We start from the raw sequence: 19,196 nt of genomic DNA, 5'->3' as shown, positions 1-19,196 counted from the left end.
AACAATAAGCTAATTGTTCAGACATCTAAACTGAAACCCAAACTTGTTGTTTTGAAAAATAAAAATTTAAATCGAGAATTGAGCCAAAGCAATTGTGAAAAACAGTAATAAAATATATTTAAGATAATTTCTACTGCGTATTACAATATTTAAAAAAATATATTGTTACATTTTGATATTTTTTATGATACTTTTTTAAAAGAAATTAATCAGTTGAGGGTGGCTCAGTGGATAGCACTGTCGCCTCACAGCAAGAAGGTCACTGGTTCAAGTCTCGGCTAGGCCAGTTGACATTTCTGTGTGGAGTTTGCATGTTCTACCCATGTTAGCATGGGTGTGTCCTCCAGGTGCCCCAGTTTCCACCACAGTTTAAAGACATGTGCTATAGATGAATTAAATAAACTAATAGTGTATGAGTGTGTTTCAATGAGTGTTTCTCAGTACTGGGTTGCGGCAGGAAAGGCATCCGCTACATAAAAAATAAGTTGGAATAGTTGGTGGTTCCTGATGAATAAAGGAACTATGCCGAAGGAAAATGAATGAACAAATGAGCTGAGCTAAGGACTTTGAGCAAGCGATTGGTTTTTGCAGGTAATCCATGGTGTTTTGCTATTTGTATGTGTTGTTTTGACAAATGCACTTACTGTCTTGCAAATTTAAATTCTGTTCTAAGAAACCAAAAGTGACTGAGAAGAACTGTAAAAGGTTAATTGGCATCTAGAGAGTAACACTTATATATATTTTTTTTGTTCATATTCTTAATGCTTGTATAATTAAAATTATATGTTATATTATGTTTTATGTTATATTATATGGTATGTTATGTATATATTATATATATATATTTTTTTTTTTTATTGTATATGTTATTTAGAATATAATGGTGCCCTTCTTTTTAATGGCTGGAGAGGGCAGAGTAGCTCCTGTTAGCCCGAGTGAGTCAAACAAATCAGGAAAAGAGCTTGAGATTGAGGAAAGAGCGCTGGATATCACTCTTTGTCAAAGCTTCTAGACTTCAGGGAAGTGGCTAGGATCTCGCTTCACAATGAAATGGCGAGTCTGAGAGCGATCAGTTGGAGAATTAGGCATGACAGACCATTTCTGCTCTGGAGGAGAGGGGAAGTGATGAGGGCGCCCCCATTTTCTCCCTGCTGGAAAAGGCGGCATCAGGCCTCACACACAATGTTCTGGCTCGTGCTGATCTGAATCTAAAATGCCTGCTTAAACTTGACTAATGTTTGTGTGTTTTATGGCTTGTCAGATTGATGTAGGGTTTCATGATGTGAGTCGAAATAAGGTCTGATCTGCCCCGAGCCTGCTGTTTCCCAAATGCAGCAATGGCAGTTTGCGTGGATTGTGCCTCTGTTAACTTTAAAAAATGTGCCAGGAGGATTAGCAAGCAATGCTAATTGTTTTTCACGTCTCCGCTGACTAATACGCTGTGGTTTTAGACAGCACTTCTTAACAGAGAACTGACTAATTCCTCTTGTCCTGGCAGGATTAAACTGTGCAAATGAAACTTCAAATCAAACCGGTCTGGCCTTGTAAATTACTGGCGATCAAAGCACTTAAAGAGAGAGATGTGTCCTGACACAGTTTCAGAAAAGGTTTTATCGCTCCTCATTGACCTCGACTTCCCTCCATGAGGATAAAAGCTGAACATGATATACACTTTTGTACAGCTTATTGATTTCTCAGCTTTTTAACGTTTCATTATTTGGATACAAAATTCCACTCTGCATACAACAGGAGCCGTGGAAATCACACTCGAGCGAGATCCACCGAGGGAGGAGATTCATAATACTTCATTTATTCCTGTTCAGCCTTTGCTAGGGAAGACAGCCCAACACATCTGGAGATGACAGTCGCAATGAGAGTAAATTATTATCAGCGGTGCTGTAGTGTACGACTGATGGCTGGTTTTGTTTTTTAATTAGTGTACATAAGTACAGGGCTGCCAGATGTCAGCGTGTTCGCCTGCCGTTGTTCGGCGTCCTTGAATCAAACGGTTCGTTCCTGGGCTGAAACTACAACAGCTGTACCCTTCCTCCCCACCTGCCGTCTTCAGACGTGTAAACTTTCTTATTGCAAGTACGTACTCTAGTAGATATGAAACGAAGACGACGATGCCATCTTCCATTCAGAAGAGGCTTCCAATTTCTTGTTCTGTAACATGGACGATCTTGAAGTGCAATTAAGTGTGTCCTCAATCCTCGTTCCACTGCTGTACGGATGCTCTAATTAGTGTTATCTGAAGGGCCAGGTGGCCATCTTGTCTTCTCCCAGAAGAGCAGAGTTATTTTGTAGAAATTGTGTTATCTAATTATTCATTTTAACATCTCCACCCTGGTTGCATCTCCTCCACAACCCCTACGGTTTCCATTTCCATCTTGACTCTCATAGTGTCAACTCTGAAAGCATATTACGCTCCATCTTTTTTCCCCCCTTTCTTTGTTTTGTGTTATGTTCTCCTTATTCCCCCATGAGACCTGGTTTGTTTACCCTGCCTTTTCCACATCTTTCTCTGTGCTGCCGCAATGGTAATCTCTCTTTCAAATATTTGTTTCTTCCATCACAGGATTTTCCGCTGTGTGTCGCATTCCCAGAATCTTAACTGTGACTGTGACTCATCGCAGGCACTTTTTCATACTTGCCATCTCCCGTACAAATCTATTCACTCTGCTCTGTAAGACATTGTGATTGAGGCGCTGTTACTGTAGCAGAGGTTGGACGACAAGTTCCACCAGTGTGGATTGTCACATTTCCTTGCATTTTGAGGCACGCGGTTGCTTGTGCATGTCATGGCTCACGTCCGATGATGGATGGCCAGGAGATTTAAGCAGCCAGGGAAAGTAATTACAAACTTTGCCTAGGGTAGAAATTTTATAGATAAGCTTTCCCTGGAATGTCCAGGTGGACAGAACAAGCAAACAGATGAGACTCTGTGAAGGTCAGGATGTTGTTCTACCAGAACAACAATAATGAGGCCACCAGCAATTCAACTAGCTCCGTTTCCAACATGAAACATGCAATAAAGCATCGCAAATGGTTTTGTCCTTTTGCTGGCGACGGAAGTGGGTGGTTAAGGAACAGATTGACTTTCAAATAATAAAAAAGGAAGTCGTCACAATTTTCATGCCGTCCAGCGGGAATCCCTCAAGCTGGATGACTTGGCAGGCGAGTGAGTTTGTTATGTAGGGCAGGGCAGATCTGGTATCTTGCCCAGGTTGGGTTAATTACGTCCCGTCAACCTCTGGGAGGAAGCCTGAAAAATTAACTGTCAGTATAACATGTGTTTAGGTGTGTGTGGGTGGATTTTTCCCCCAAGAGACTGTCTATTCTTTATCATACTGTGCCGTTCATACAACATTGTAGGTGTATTTTGACAGCATAATCACTTGATTGTGAGAAAAGGGTGTTATTAATTTAGGGAAAGATAGATTTAGACAAAATCAACAAGTATTTGGTTAAAATATGAATAGAAGGTATATTGAATCAGTCCCAAATACTGAGCATGCATTAAGGTGCACCTGTTCAGCTGTTTGTAAGGAAAATTTCTAATCACCTGCCAGCAACTTAATGTATTAGACATGGTCTAGACAATTTGCTGAAGTTGAAACTGGGAAAGAAAGGAGTAAGTGACTTTGAATGTGACATTCAGAGAACTTTACAGAGAAGGGTCAATAAAGGAAATATTCAATGCGTTGTTTAAAAAATGCCAGAGGTCAGAGCTTAGATAATAATAAAAGATATAACTACTCATTACCAAAATCTATAGACTATCTCTAAACACCCAGCACATTAAACTATGAAGAAAGGAATAGTGAATGAAACTAAGACTACTATTTTCACTGACCTAGTAAAATCACACAATAGAAGACTGAAGAAAGTTGATGAGTAGTAGGGTCAAAATTGGGTAAGACTTTATTGTAATGGTCCCTATTATGCATTTTGTTGACTAAAAGATACATTGCAACTACATGCCAATTTTTATGTGAGTATTAGTAGACTGTCTGCTTAATATCTGTTGATACTGCTCCTTCAACAGACATTTAACTGACTATAAGAAATTTTGCAAGTATATATGTCAACCTACACTAACCCTAACCCCAACCTTACAGTCTACTTATAATCTAATGAGAATTTGTTGGCATGTAGATGCAATATAACTTAAATTAAAAAACAATGTGTTAAATGGACCATCAAAATAAAGTGATACCCAAAATTTTACATAACATGAAAGCATTGATCTTTCCTACTTCATATAGATAGTTCAAGCAATTGGAGGTATAAATATTGTTGGTGACTAGTAACTGTACCATGGACCGGGTTTCAGGTGGACAAAAGATGAAAGATGATGACCAGAAGATTGTCCAAAAAGATGACAGGAGTTTTCCGGGAGAAATAACAAAATGGGAGGGTGCTGGGAGCTGGGTGTGAAATAAGTGATAGACTCCCAGGAAAAATGAAAGTGTTGGCAGGTATGCCTTAGTATCAGTTGAGCACGCTGAGGTCTAACTTCATCCATACCTGACTGCAGTGTTTCCATATTGTGATGGCTATAGTAGGATAGCACATCTTGTCACAAAGTTCACTTCATCTCAGACTCGTTTCTTGAACATGACAATGTATCACTGTACGCATATGACTTCCACAGTTGCCAGATGTGAAACCAATCGAGCACTTTTAAGACATTATAGAATGGGACTGTGTAATGCTACAATGTCAATATGGAGCAAAATGTCTTTCAAAATAATTGTAGCATTTTTTTTAATCTATTTTTCTAATATCCTGTAGCATAAGAAGCATAAAAATGAAAAATTAACACAAAAAAATGTAGCCATTTGCACAAAAATTTGCATCACTGGTTGATCTTGGAGGCTTTAGTGACACTCGATTGCTGAAGTTCAGATGATAAAAATCAATCTTGAAATAAACATAAGCTGCCTAATGTGTTTCTACATCAGGCTTCACAATTTGATTCCTGCTCTCTGACATAATGGAGAGTTCCAGCAGGTGAGGGCCGCTGAAAACCACTGTGATTGAAAGGTAATCTAATAATGTGACACATGATATTTTGCGTCCGTCTCAGGCAGATCACTGTCCAACTCAAAAGAGGAGAGATGAATAAATAAATAAATTAAAAATGAGGCTGTACTTCTTTTGCGTGAATCATGGGGATGAATGTGCATCATGGCTAAAAGCCTGACTGTATTTAAAGCCAAGAGAGCAGACAGTGTGTAATGATGGGTTCTGTTACCCTGTTGATGCTATTTAGAGTATATAGAGACGTCTGTATGTGTTTCTGTGGTGTCTGATGCATTATGAAGTTTCTAATACTTATTTACTTGATATTCTAAAGTAACCATAATGGAACAGGAGTTCAGTTTTCTTTTAATAATTTTTAAACATTTTAGAAAGACAAAATTACAAAAATACGACAAAATAACTAGACCTTTAAGTGTAAAATAAAATTGAAATACTGATATATTATAAAAAAATAAATAAAATAAAAAATTATATATATGCATGCAGCCTCATGCCATGTGACAATGTACAGCCATGTCTGGAGTGTGATATTGCGACACAACAGTTTGACTGCGTAATTGTGTATATAAAAAAGAAAATCAAACATTGAAAGTCTCAAAAATTATTTTTTATGAGAACTACTTTCTTCTGCCATTCATTCACTTCACATCAATCACCTTCTGACGTCAGAACAGCAGAAACTATTGCTAATCCACCAACGAATTCGCTTTAGAGCTAATATTTGAATGGTTCTGTAGCGTAATATTCAAAGTAATGACAAAACAGGTGAGTTTGCTCATAATTTAATATTATAAGACTGAAAAGCATGAAATGCCATCAGTCTACACAGATTTCCCAGTATTTCTCTGTTGCAATTGGGATATTACAATAATTAAACCCGAAAAAGCCTAAGCGGAGCAAACACTACCAAATTACTATGGTATAAATACAGCACTACAACATACAAAAGTGAGAGATCAACTTAGAATGTCACTTACCTGTTTTAAAATGATGTGATAAGCTGTAGTTTGAAATTACACTGAGTTTTTCTCCTATAAGGGTTTATTATGCAGTCTCTGTTGCCATCTTGTGGCGAAGCGTCAACTATCTTTGCTCTGCTCACTATGACAGGCAAATAGATGCCGATGCGCTGAATCTCAGAAATGATAAATATTTAAAATAGGCACTGTCCTTATAAATCAACTGCATACTTTTATATTATATTATATTATATTATATTATATTATATTATATTATATTATATTATATTATATTATATTATATTATATTATATTATATTAGTTTATTAAATAAACTGCATCTAAACAACTACATTCTCGCCTAAAAAGCCTCAAAATTACATTATTTTGTCCAACAGCTTCAATATTTGTCAAACTGTAGTGTTTATTGATCTGCTGTCACTGTGTGGGAGGAGTATTACAGAAGGGTGAGGAGGTTGTATGAGTGCTGTAATAAATAAAAACTCATTTTCATACACAGCTAAGAATAAACATTGTCTCTCTTGGTTTTTTAAATGAAGATCAAGTAGGATTTTTTTCAGTTAAGGTCTTTCTTTTGTATCGGGACAATACCAATTAGTAATAACAATGCATGATGTCCAATGTTCATGATTTCTATTCTCTTCTCTCTTTCTGTCTTTCTATCTCAGTCTTCACATATGTTAATCGGAGGTGCTTTTATTTTCCTAGTCACTTATCATCCCTCGCTCCAAAGGTCATAAATTTGGCTCTTAACTGTCCCCGTGAAGCAGAGATCAGGGAGAGAGATTAGATGGCACACACTAGATCGATGGCACATGGCAGAGACCTGAGTTCAGCTCTCTTTCTGCCACCAGATCATTGTCTCCAAGAGTTTTCCATTGTTCAGAGGAATCCCTCTATTCGCTCAATAGCATGTTGATTTAGCACTATGTCACCAGTCCTAATACTGGAATAGGAATGCTGATATTATATTATATGTATTATATATATGTATGACTTGTTGCTTTTTTGTTGTTGTTTTAAACTTAAATTATTCTAGAAATATTTTTTTTGGCATTAGTGGTTTTAAATGGTGTCAAAGTTGTTTATTTATTCTGGTATCTCTCAAGGAGAACATTATGAGAGATATTATAGCATTATATGTCATATATGTGCACTGGTATTTTATATATATATATATATATATATATATATATATATATATATATATATATATATATATATATATATATATATATATATATAAACATTAGATGTTTCTTATTGCTAGAGTTGTTTACTGCTGATAATCATCTCTTTTCTCATCTCTCTTCCAGGTATGGCAAATTATGCTGGTCCAGTTAGTAAGTAAACAAACTCATAGATCTAAGTCAAGAGAAGTGTGAGATGAACAGCTTTTGCTTCACACTTCACCTCAGGTCCACTTTTGGTTAAACATTCATTTCTGATTTTCATTGCAAATACCAACTGTGCTACCTAATGTGATGTGGTTTATAAGGCAATTAATACAGGGTTAAGCTTTTAAGATTTTAGAAAACAGCAAATTTGCTTCCTCCTTTAGTGAAGTTTACAGTCGATCTAATTCAAATGCTGACCTGCACTTCTGCATGCATTTAGAATACCATTGTTTTTTTCTATGTTAGATCTATTGTAAATAAATGCCACAAGGGCCATGAAGCAGTAGAAAGACGGGGAGATCATTTTAATATAAGAAATGCAGGTCTATCTAGTATTATCTGGTCCTGCCAGAGGCCTCATAGGCCAGCAGACAGATAGAGTTACAGGCGCGGAGAGGCTGAATGTGAAAACTGGAGCCATAGAGATATTGAACAAGTCAGAATGCATGTAGAGCTCTGAATATTTCCACACGCTTCACTTCTCCTGGGTACAGGGCAAATATACACATTTCCTCTTTGGATAGATTAGTGTAATATATAGCACAGGTGTAGGAATAACATTGCACAAATCAAATACCCAATACAAAGCACTGGAATTATTACAGGTTTTAATGGGGACTGATTTGTATGTAAGATATATTTTGATCAAAGAAAAATAAAAACAATTTGAATCAGAAATGCAGGTGATACCAAGTGGACTCTCCCTTTTCCTCCTCTCCTCAAGTGTGTTTGTGTTTTGCATGGCCTGTGCTGTGCCATGTCTGCATGTGCTCATTCCAGTATTTCTTATTCAAACATCAAACCAACATCAAACATGCTACTGTACCATTATCATCCACTTAATGTCCCTCATGGTTATTTTACACACCTCTATCCAGAAAGATACAAGGAGGAGACCAGCTTGATGTAACATTAGCACCAAAACAGAGCTGAAACCATAAAACCTCTGACCTCTGACCATCACTATAACAATTATAAACACTTCTCTCTCTCTCTCTTGCAAAAAATAGAGAGCGATCTTGTAAAGAGTGTCCTTGAGGACAGAGATGTTATGCCCGAGACTGAAAAAGAAAACACTGCAGTTTCCTCAGAGTTGCTTGAGGGTAATTGAATTCCTTATTGACTTTTCCAAATTCTATTTCAAGTTTATGAAGCCTGCCAGAATTGCCTAATGCAGGCATTAGAGCAAAATTAATATTTTAAGATGAGATTTTTGGCTGTACAGGATTGCATTTCATTACTGGGATGGCATTGATTAAAATCTGTCACTTCTCATTTATTCAATTTCTATCAGAATCCTCACTAACAAAGACATTAATGAAGAGCAGATGCAATGAGCATCACTCCTAATCACTTGCTAATACGAAACACATTTTATATCAATGATAAAACTCTCAACACGGCATCACGACACTTGTGAGTGTCGTATAATGTAATGACAGAGGACAGCTGGATTTGGATCACTCTGAGGGCAGATGTTTTCCAGTACAATAGCGACTACAATAGCGTTGTTTGTCCATTGCTGCGTCTCAGTCTTTGTGTCTCACTGGATTTAAAAAAAAAATGAGAGAAAACATTCACAAAGAAGTGCTTCTCTAAAATTAGATTAGTCTAATGGATCTAAATTTCACATATTTGCAACATATATTTTGAAATATTTCAAAAATTGCCACTTTAAAATATTTTGTCAACCATTGGAATTATAAATATGTACATATATTTTCAAATATATTATCTAATTTTATATGTTTTCATAAATGTGAACTATATATCTTGATAATTGAACATATATGCACATATTTGCTATTCCAATGGTTGGAAAATAATATAAAAGGGGCCAATTTTGAAATATTTTAATATATGTTGCATATATGACACACATTTTTATATGTAAAATCAAAAAATGTTATAAATTGTATGTCATATATGTAATTTGCATATGTGACCATGTATGTGATTTCTATGTGGGCTAAATTGATGGCAAAACCTAATAACTATTTGAAATACTTTTTTAAATGATGTAAAGTAACAAATAAACAAATTTGCTAAAACATTATAATACCTTCACACTTTGAATAATTTATTAACCATTAGCTTGTAATTAATTCATTATTTAAGCATTAAACTCTACATTAATAGATGTTACTAAGCAGTTTATAAATACAGCTATATTAAAAATGTGCTTAATAATTGTTATTTCATAAATTGTGATTGATACATTTTTCATAACTAAATTAAGTATTGCATTATTTGTAAATAATGTTATTTAGGTGTTATGAAGCGGACAGGAGACAGAGGTAAGGAAACGTTAGGGTGTTTATTAAATGACAACAAGGAGCACATGAAGGATAGCCAGGAGGATCAGGAATGATGTTGGGGTCTTTTCCTCCGTGGCTGGGTAACAGGAATACACGAGGATGGACAGCACACACCAGATACAGCTGACAGAGGATGACACAGACTTGGAAGGACTGGAAGACAGGACGATTCGGGAGGACCAGGAAGACTAGGAGGAATACAAAGAGAACAGGTAAGTAAATCGTTTGTTTTAGCTGAGGATGACTACGCTGAGTGGTCGCTCAGTTGTCCGCTTTCGTCGAGACGAGCCCGGACAATGAGCGACTGGAGTGCTGTGCTTTTATCTGGTGCTCGTGAATGTGATGCAGCTGTGTGCTCATTAGAAGTCAGGTGATGGTGATCTTCGTGAGTGGGGGTCGTGAGAGCCTGACCAATCCATGACAGTACCCCCCTCCCCAGGGCCCGCTCCTGAGGGCCGACACCTCCGACGCCGTGGTGGTCTCCCTCTGCCTCTAGGCGCTGGGAACTCAGGGTGGCTCTCATGAAACTCCACCATGAGACTAGGATCGAGAATATCAGCTCTGGGAACCCATGTCCTTTCTTCGGGGCCGTACCCTTCCCAGTCCACCAGGTACTCCAACTGGCCACCACGACGTCGGGAACGCAAGATCTCCTTCACTGCGTAGACGGCTCCTTCTTCTAGGAGCAGTGGAGGAGGGGGTTCCTCTTCGTGGTCAGGCTCTGTGGAGGGAAGAACAGGATCGTGATAGGGTTTCAGGAGTGATACGTGGAATGTAGGGTGAATACGGTAGTGAGAGGGTAATTGTAGTTTGTAGGTGACGGGGTTAACCTGTTCCACGATGGTGAAGGGACCAACAAATCGGGGACTTAACTTGCGAGAGGGCAGTCGCATGCGTATGTCCCGGGTGGATAGCCACACCTTTTGTCCGGGTGTGTATCTGGGTTCTTCAGACCTTCTCCTATCGGCGGTTACCTTGCTTCGACGGACTGCCCTCTGCAGATGTTGATGAGCCTCGTCCCAGACTCTCTCGCTCTCCCGGAACCAGTGATCCACTGCGGGGGCATCAGATGGTTCGCCATCCCAGGGAAAGAGCGGTGGTTGGAAGCCCAGGACGCACTGGAATGGCGTGAGTCCGGTGGAGGGTTGCCGCAGTGAATTTTGGGCATATTCTGCCCAGCCCAAATACTGGCTCCAGGAGTTCTGGTGACCACTGCAGAAGGTCCTCAGGAACCGTCCCACCTCCTGAATCTTCCTCTCTGTCTGCCCGTTGGTTTGGGGATGATATCCAGAAGAGAGGCTGACGGCCACACCTAGGAGCTTGAAGAAGGCTTTCCATAGACGTGAGATGAACTGTGGACCTCTGTCCGACACAATATCTTCTGGAATACCAAATGACCTGAAGACTTGATTAAAGATATTGTCGGCAGTTTCAAAGGCTGTGGGAAGACCTTTCAGAGGGATTAGTTTGACAAACTTTGAGAATCTATCTACTATGACTAGAATACAGGTATTACCTTCTGACGAAGGGAGGTCAGTGATAAAGTCCACTCCTAGGTGTGACCAGGGACGGTTCGGAATCGGCAAGGGATGGAGCTTTCCAGCGGGTAGATGACGTGGGCTCTTGGATTGGGCACAGTCCTTACAGCCCTGAACATATTGCCTCACATCCCTTGCCATGTTTGGCCACCAGAATCGTTGGGATACTAGCGAGAGAGTATTGTTGATCCCTGGATGTCCAGTGCCTAGCGAGGTATGTAAGGAGTGGATCAGATCTACCCGGTGTTCAGGTGGTATGAACTGCCGATGAGGAGGGCATCCCGGCGGAGCAGGGGCTTCCGGAGTGGCAACGACTGGAGGAGCGTTCCAGGTGATCGGACAAATGGAGATGTGTTCGGGAAGAATCTTCGTTGGGAGTTCTTCATGATCGTGATGCTCGTGTAAACGAGAGAGAGCGTCTGCTCTTAGATTCTTGGGTCCTGGACGATAGGAAATGGAGAAATCAAAACGTGAGAAGAAAAGTGACCATCTGGCTTGACGTGGACATAGTCTCTTGGCCTCTTTGATGTATTGGAGGTTTTTGTGATCTGTGATCACCTGGAACGGATGTTTGGCTCCCTCCAACCAGTGACGCCACTCCTCCAAGGCTAGCTTGATTGCTAGAAGCTCCCTGTCTCCTATGCTGTAATTCTGCTCCGCCGGGCTCAACTTCCGAGAGAAATAGGCACAGGGATGCAGTCGGGGCGGTGTATCATGATGTTGAGATAATACTGCCCCGACGCCGGTGGTGGATGCGTCCACTTCCACCACGAAAGGAAGATTTGGGTCAGGATGAGTCAGGAGTGGGGCCCTTGTGAACTCCTTCTTAAGAAGGCGGAAGGCTGCGGCTGCTTCTTTGGTCCACTCCAGTCCTTTGGGTTTACCCTTGAGGAGATTAGTGAGAGGTGATGTAATCCTGCTGTAGTCCTTGATAAACCGTCTATAAAAGTTAGCAAACCCAAGAAACCTCTGGAGCTCCTTAATGGAAGTGGGTTCTGACCAGGATAGAACAGCCTCAATTTTCTTCCCATCCATACGTATACCGGTTTGGTCAATGATGTATCCCAAGAAATGAATCGACTTCTGGTGGAATGAGCATTTCTCCGCTTTGAGGTAGAGGTGATGTTCTCTCAATGTGTGTAGGACCTCCGCAACGTGTTGGCGATGTTCGGCCTCACTCCGGGAGTAAATGAGGATGTCATCTATGTACACTATTACACAGTGGTGAAGAAACTCCCGGAGGACTTCATGAATGAAGTTTTGGAATACGGAGGGGGCGTTAACCAGACCGTAAGGCATGACCTCATATTCATAGTGGCCAGTAGGGGTCACGAATGCTGTCTTCCATTGGTCCCCCTCACGTATTCTTATCAGATTATACGCGCTGCGGAGGTCCAATTTAGTGAAGACTTTAGCTTCTCGGAGCTGTTCCAAAGCGGCTGGTACCAGAGGAAGGGGATAGCGGTATTTTACTGTACCGTTATTTAGGACCCTGTAGTCGATGCATGGACGCAGCCCTCCGTCCTTCTTGGCCACAAAGAAGAAGCTTGAGGCGGCTGGTGATTTTGAGTGACGTATGTACCCCTGACTCAGAGCCTCCCTTATGTAATCTTCCATTGCCTGATTCTCTGGAAGCGAGAGCGGGTAGATCCTACCTCTTGGCAACTGGGCATCTGGAACTAGGTCGATCGCGCAGTCCCATGGCCGATGCGGCGGTAGCTGGGAAGCTCTCTTGGGGCAGAAGACATCATGAAAGGAGCTGTACTCCTTAGGAATGTGGATAGACTGCTTCTCAGGAGGGCTCTCGACCGATGTTGCAAACAAAGAAATGGGGTTCCGATCTTGAAGAGGGAGATTTGGAAAACAGGCAGGTGTACATCCAGATCCCCATTTCTTTATCTCTCCTGTGCCCCAAGAGATGATGGGATCGTGCTTCACCAGCCACGGGCGCCCTAGAATGATGTCCATATTTGCACCCTCCAGAACCAGAAATTGAATCCTCTCTTGATGTAACAACCCCACTTGAAGAAGGATGTCTTCGCATTGTCGATGGATACGGGTCGAAGATCGAGTGCACTGGGTTATCGGTTGTATCTGGTATATATGCGAGGACGCCTCAGTACGGAGGTGGAGTTGACGACAGAGGGATTGGGAGATGAAGTTCCCTGCTGACCCGGAGTCGATGAGGGCTGTGACAAGGAGAGAAATAGAGGCAGTAGTTATTTGTACGGTGGTAGTAAGTGGTTTACATTGTTCAATATTCGTACTGAATACACTCACTGAAGTCCGAATGGGACGAAGGGGACACTCCATACGGGTGTGTCCACTGACACCGCAGTATAGACACAGACCCCGGGTCAGCCTCCTCTGTCGTTCCGCTGATGTCAGTCTTCCAGACTCTATTATCATGGGTTCTGGTTCTGGAGAGGCTGTTGACTCAGGCGATTGGAGGAGTGCAGACGAGGGGGTGATGGTGTCCTGTTGATAGGAACGGAGACGATCGGAACATCGGAGAGAATGTTGGATGAATCTCTCCAGACCCATTGTATCATCTAATGTGGCCAGTTGGATTCGGAGAGTGGGTTCCAAGCCGAGCCGGTACGTGGTCAACAACGATCTCTCATTCCATCCACTTGCAGCTGCTAGAGTGCGAAACCGGAGAGCATATTCCTGTGTAGATAGAGTACCTTGCTTTAGATGATACAGCTGCTCTCCAGCGGCTACTTCCCCATCAGAACGTCCAAACACCTCTTTGAAATACTCCGTGAAGGTAGTGATGGAATTCATGACCGGCCCGGCTTGGTTCCAGATCGTCTCAGCCCATTTAAGTGCAGGTCCAGAGAGTAGAGATACGATGTAGGCGATCTTCGACTTATCTGTGGGATATAGAGAAGGTTGCATTTCGAATATGAGGGAACATTGTAACAGAAAACCATTGCACTCCCCCGCTCCGCCTGAGTAGGGCGCTGGTCGGGCCATGGGACTGGAAGGAAGGGCCGAAGAAGAAACTGTGGAGGCGGAAGTGCTCGGTGCTGGTGGTGCGTTGGAAAGTGGAGCTGGTGGCTGTAGAATCCGCTTCAACTGGTCCACCAGCTCTTGTAAGTGATCGGGGGTGCTCATGTTGTCGTCGTTATTGGTCCGGGCTTCTGTTATGAAGCGGACAGGAGACAGAGGTAAGGAAACGTTAGGGTGTTTATTAAATGACAACAAGGAGCACATGAAGGATAGCCAGGAGGATCAGGAATGATGTTGGGGTCTTTTCCTCCGTGGCTGGGTAACAGGAATACACGAGGATGGACAGCACACACCAGATACAGCTGACAGAGGATGACACAGACTTGGAAGGACTGGAAGACAGGACGATTCGGGAGGACCAGGAAGACTAGGAGGAATACAAAGAGAACAGGTAAGTAAATCGTTTGTTTTAGCTGAGGATGACTACGCTGAGTGGTCGCTCAGTTGTCCGCTTTCGTCGAGACGAGCCCGGACAATGAGCGACTGGAGTGCTGTGCTTTTATCTGGTGCTCGTGAATGTGATGCAGCTGTGTGCTCATTAGAAGTCAGGTGATGGTGATCTTCGTGAGTGGGGGTCGTGAGAGCCTGACCAATCCATGACATTAGGAGTAGTTGGTGGTTTTTAAGATCATTCAGAATGAGTTAAGAAATGATTGAAACTATTGAAATCAACAACGTTTATATATCTTGTTATTCAGGCATACAGTAATGGTTACCATATATGTTAATAAATGCTTTAATTATTTTAATTTAATTTAATTAATTTAACTGCATGCAGTTTGTGACTATTTATGCTTTGTAAATCCCTTGTAAATGACAATTAAAGGCTCAAAATCGAATGACCAATAATCTTTGCAATCCTATGTAAAAAATAAAATGACTGTAAAGTTTAAACACTGCTGAATAACAGGAGTGTCAAAATACAGCATTAATTGAATAAAAACAATAATATATATTGGTTAAAAAATATAATATGATATAACATTTCAATGTTATTTTTATATTATTATTTTTCAATGTTAACTGTACAGTAATTTTATTTTAGATAAAATTGCAAAGATTTATTTTTCAATTGATACAGTTTCATTTGTGTATCTTGAAATGAATATAAATTAATAAAGGCTTTTTTTCTTGTTTAGACTGAGCCTTTAATTGTCATGTATAAGGGATTTAAAAAGCATTAATAGTCCTCACTAGATTAGATCAGAAAACTATTAATATATGCCTAAATAATAAGAATTATAAATGTTAATTTGAATAGTTTATTAATCATTTACTTACACATTTTAAATGATTTTAAAAACCACCAACTATGCTTATGCAATGATTTAGTAATGAAAAATTAATCATTTACAAAGTATGAAAACATAATTATTAGGTACATTACATGTGTATTTAAGTTGAGAATACAGCTGTATTAATAAACTGATTACTAATGTCTATTATTGTAGTTAATTCTTAAGAGATATTGAATTTCCTATTTGCCAAAGCTTAATAAATAGTTCATAGTGTGTAGTTATTATAAAATGTTACCACAAATTTCATATGTATTTGATGAGGTGATGCTGACAAACCGAGTACCAATCTAAAGAAAGGGAAGCACTTCATGTTGACACACCCCCTCTGCTCACATTTTCTTACTAATCTTACAAGAATAATTCTTTCTTTTTCATCTTTAATTTTCTCTCATAAAATAATACCGGAGCTTGAACTGAAAACTCATAGTGATCCTCACGGAATTCCCCTAAATCACATGGAAAAAAAGAGTTGTTTCTCCCAATGTGATTGGGCATAGAGGCCATTTCATAATGGGTCTTTGAGATGGGTTTCCTCTGTCAGTAAGTTGTGTGTGCATGCATTCAGAGTCCCTAACCACCGTGCTATGTCTCTGGTGAAAAAAATCAAATCAAATTCATAGACATGTCCTCACTGGAATTCCTGCACCCTGTCTTCGTTTCACGTGTCCACACACTGAGGTCAACCACGAAGCAGCACGCAAGGGACTTAACCATGTCCTTGTTGGATAGAAAGTCAGTTTGGTTTGGTCTCACGCTTTAGTGCTGCCTCTGAGATTGACACGAGATTGCTCCATTCCCAGTCGTATTATTTCCGCCTCAGAGGAAATGTATTGTATGTAATTATGAGGTTATTCCCATTAAATCATCATTGGAATTGTCAGATCTTTTGTTTTTCATCAAGATAAACTTTAAATAAATCAATTCGACAAACCAAACAAGCATCTTAATTACACATGCGTTTCATCCGAAAGACTGATGACTCCCTTCATCTCTGTCAGCCGTCATTCCCATGTATTAATACAGAGTAAGACACAAAACACAGCTCAATTACATACAATCTCTAGAGATGATCTGTGATTGGTCTATTGGTTGCTTGTTCTCATCGAGCCTGTCAACTCAACTTTATGAATGACCCATCTCGAGATGTGTGTAGCTGTTTATGTGTACATGAGTCCAAACTGGACCTTAGTGCATCTGACATCCGACAGCCAGTGCATTCAATTAACACCTGATTTCTCCTGCTTGCATGCAGTTCGGCAGAACATTTCATCCCTAGGTGTTGCTAACCGAAATCAAGGTAGGGCACATTTTCAACTTGGATATAATTTCCTTTGATCTGACTGACAGAACCGTTTTTTTAGGCTGCTGTACGAGTGAAACAGATCCAGCCCAAGTTTGCTGACAGCTAATCTTTTTTGTATATATATTGTTGTACTATTTCCAGATGGACAAACGTCTTCCTTTTTTCTTTTTCTTCTTCACGTACGTACGAGTTTGTGACATTTTTGAGCAATCAGCATTTTCAAGAAATAAGATGAGCAGCCGTAAAGACATCCAGAGATAATTTAAAGCATCACCACTTTAATTAGGTATTGCGCTCTCTCTTGGGCCCTCTCAATCTTTTCTCAGCCCTGCTGGGGAGATTTTATGCCTGTTTTAGGTAGACTGATTCAAGGTAATCCGTTGCGCAGATGTCCAAAGAGAAAACAGCAGCCTTGAATAAACAGCAGATTTGATTGAATTGGGAGGGGTTGGAGGTTAGTAAAGGACATGGCGCTCATTGCGCCTTGGGTTATTTTGTGAATGCATGATGAGCTGATAACTTTGGGATTGTTCTGAGCCCCGTTGTTCTGCTGTTGTGTCAGACTGGCAGCAGGACGCAGGGATCTAAGCTTTACGAGCTCTCACACAAGAAGCCTGGGAAGCTCAACTACGCTAATGCCAGCTGAGCAGTTTCTGCCAGCAGTGCAGGCGTTTTCTTTTCCAAAAGCCGTCGAAAAACTTCCAAAAGCACGACAGCTGCAGGGAATGGAATGTGCACTGTGCAAATTTTTTTATTTATTTTTTTTTGTATCTTTTTTTATTATTCATTTGTGACAGAGAAAAAAGGATTTTAATAATCTGCATTCTTGTTTTATTCATTCTTCCTTTTGTACAACCATTCTGTAATGTTCATATCATAATTTCTGTTGATTTAATCTGTTTTTATTTGAATTATTTTGTCTTTATTTTGTCCAGTAGCTCCTCAAGTTGCTTTGTCAACCGTTCCTTCTGTACAAGTTGCAAACAGTAAGAGAGGTAGGATGACTCGATTCATATCCTCTCACTAATATGTGTCCGTGTATGTCATCCGAAGTACCCCGTCACCATCCCCTGAATGAATCCAGAGTGATCCTGTACTTTCTGTAGTTGTAGGACACCTGACCCTACTTTTCCCACTTAGTATCAGGCATCATTGTTTTTATTGGATTCACTTTACTGTTTACTTTGTTTTAGAATTACAGATATACTTCACCAAAAATGAAAATGTGTGGACTATTTACTTCCCCTCAAGTGGTTACAAACCTTTATGATTTCTTTTTTCTTTTGTTGAATACAAGAGAAGTTATTTTGGTAGCACTTTATTTTGATGGACCATTTGAGTATTAATAGACTGTCTGCTTAATATCTGTTGATATGTTCCTTCAACAGACATTTAACTGACTATAAGAAACTTTGCAAGTACTTGTCAACTTAGACTAACCCCAACCCTAACCCCAATCTAACAGTCTATTTATAATCTAATGAGAATTAGTTGGCATGTAAATGCAATGTAACTTAAATTCACCAAACAGACCATCAAAATAAAGTGTGACCGTTCTAAAAAAAAAAATGTTGGAAACCTGTAACTATCGACACCCATAGAAGGAAAAAGAAATAATATGGAAGTGAATGGCACTTTTCAAAATATATTCTTTTGTGGTCACCCAAAGAAAGAAACTCATAAAGTTTTGAAACAACTAAAGGGGAGTAAATGATGACTGAATTTTCATTTTTGGGTGAACTATCCCTTTATGTCCTGAATGGGACAGCACAAAACTCTATCCTGAAAGTATTCAAAGATTTGACTTGATGAACCAGAGGGAGAGGTTTCTAGTCAAGTTGTTCGCAGTATGCAGTCGGTGTTGTAGATCCAAATTTGAATCTGAGATAATTCAGCTGTGGAACTCAAAGGCGAGAAGCCCATTGATTTTTTATTTTTTCAAAAGTGGGCCCTCTAAAACATATTCCAGACACAATGATTGACATATCCAGGCAGCTTTAGAGATCGCTTTACAGGAGATGTGTCTGTCTCAACTCCTCTATTGGAGGGGCAGGGGAGGAGACCTGACCTCAATCCAGATCTTGATAATGAGAATCCTTCCATTTCCCCCAAAATCCCTGGAATTGTCTCAGGAGGGACGAACGTGGAGGCTTTATGAGTGCAGATTTTCCAGACCCAGTGGGTTGAGGACGTCGGTCGGTTGCTTTACCAAGTGTCCCTGGCAGGTCAGAGTAACATCATCAGTTTGTTATGTTACGCCAAGAGCAGCATCCGAACAACTTCTCTTTGAAACTAGGA

The 19,196-nt window shown here is 40.1% G+C and overlaps 1 protein-coding gene across 6 annotated transcripts in view; it reads left to right on the top strand.

Moving 5' to 3' along the window:
* ntng1a (netrin g1a) overlaps window positions 1-19,196 on the top strand; it is a 155,245-nt gene that overhangs the window by 118,243 nt on the left and 17,806 nt on the right. For 5 of the 6 annotated variants that reach the window (XM_056450515.1, XM_056450519.1, XM_056450517.1 and 2 more), the window contains exon 5: window positions 7,346-7,372. In XM_056450515.1, the coding sequence (XP_056306490.1) occupies window positions 7,346-7,372 (27 nt within the window). Of the gene's footprint in view, window positions 1-7,345; window positions 7,373-16,847; window positions 16,893-19,196 lie in introns of all 6 variants that reach the window. The other variant, XM_056450518.1, reaches the window with a different exon arrangement.

The sequence above is a fragment of the Danio aesculapii genome, chromosome 24 (genome assembly GCF_903798145.1).
Source record: "Danio aesculapii chromosome 24, fDanAes4.1, whole genome shotgun sequence".
Lineage (NCBI taxonomy): Eukaryota > Metazoa > Chordata > Actinopteri > Cypriniformes > Danionidae > Danio > Danio aesculapii.
The sequence above is the reverse complement of the archived record's forward strand: the minus strand, read 5'-3'. Positions and strand labels throughout refer to the sequence as shown.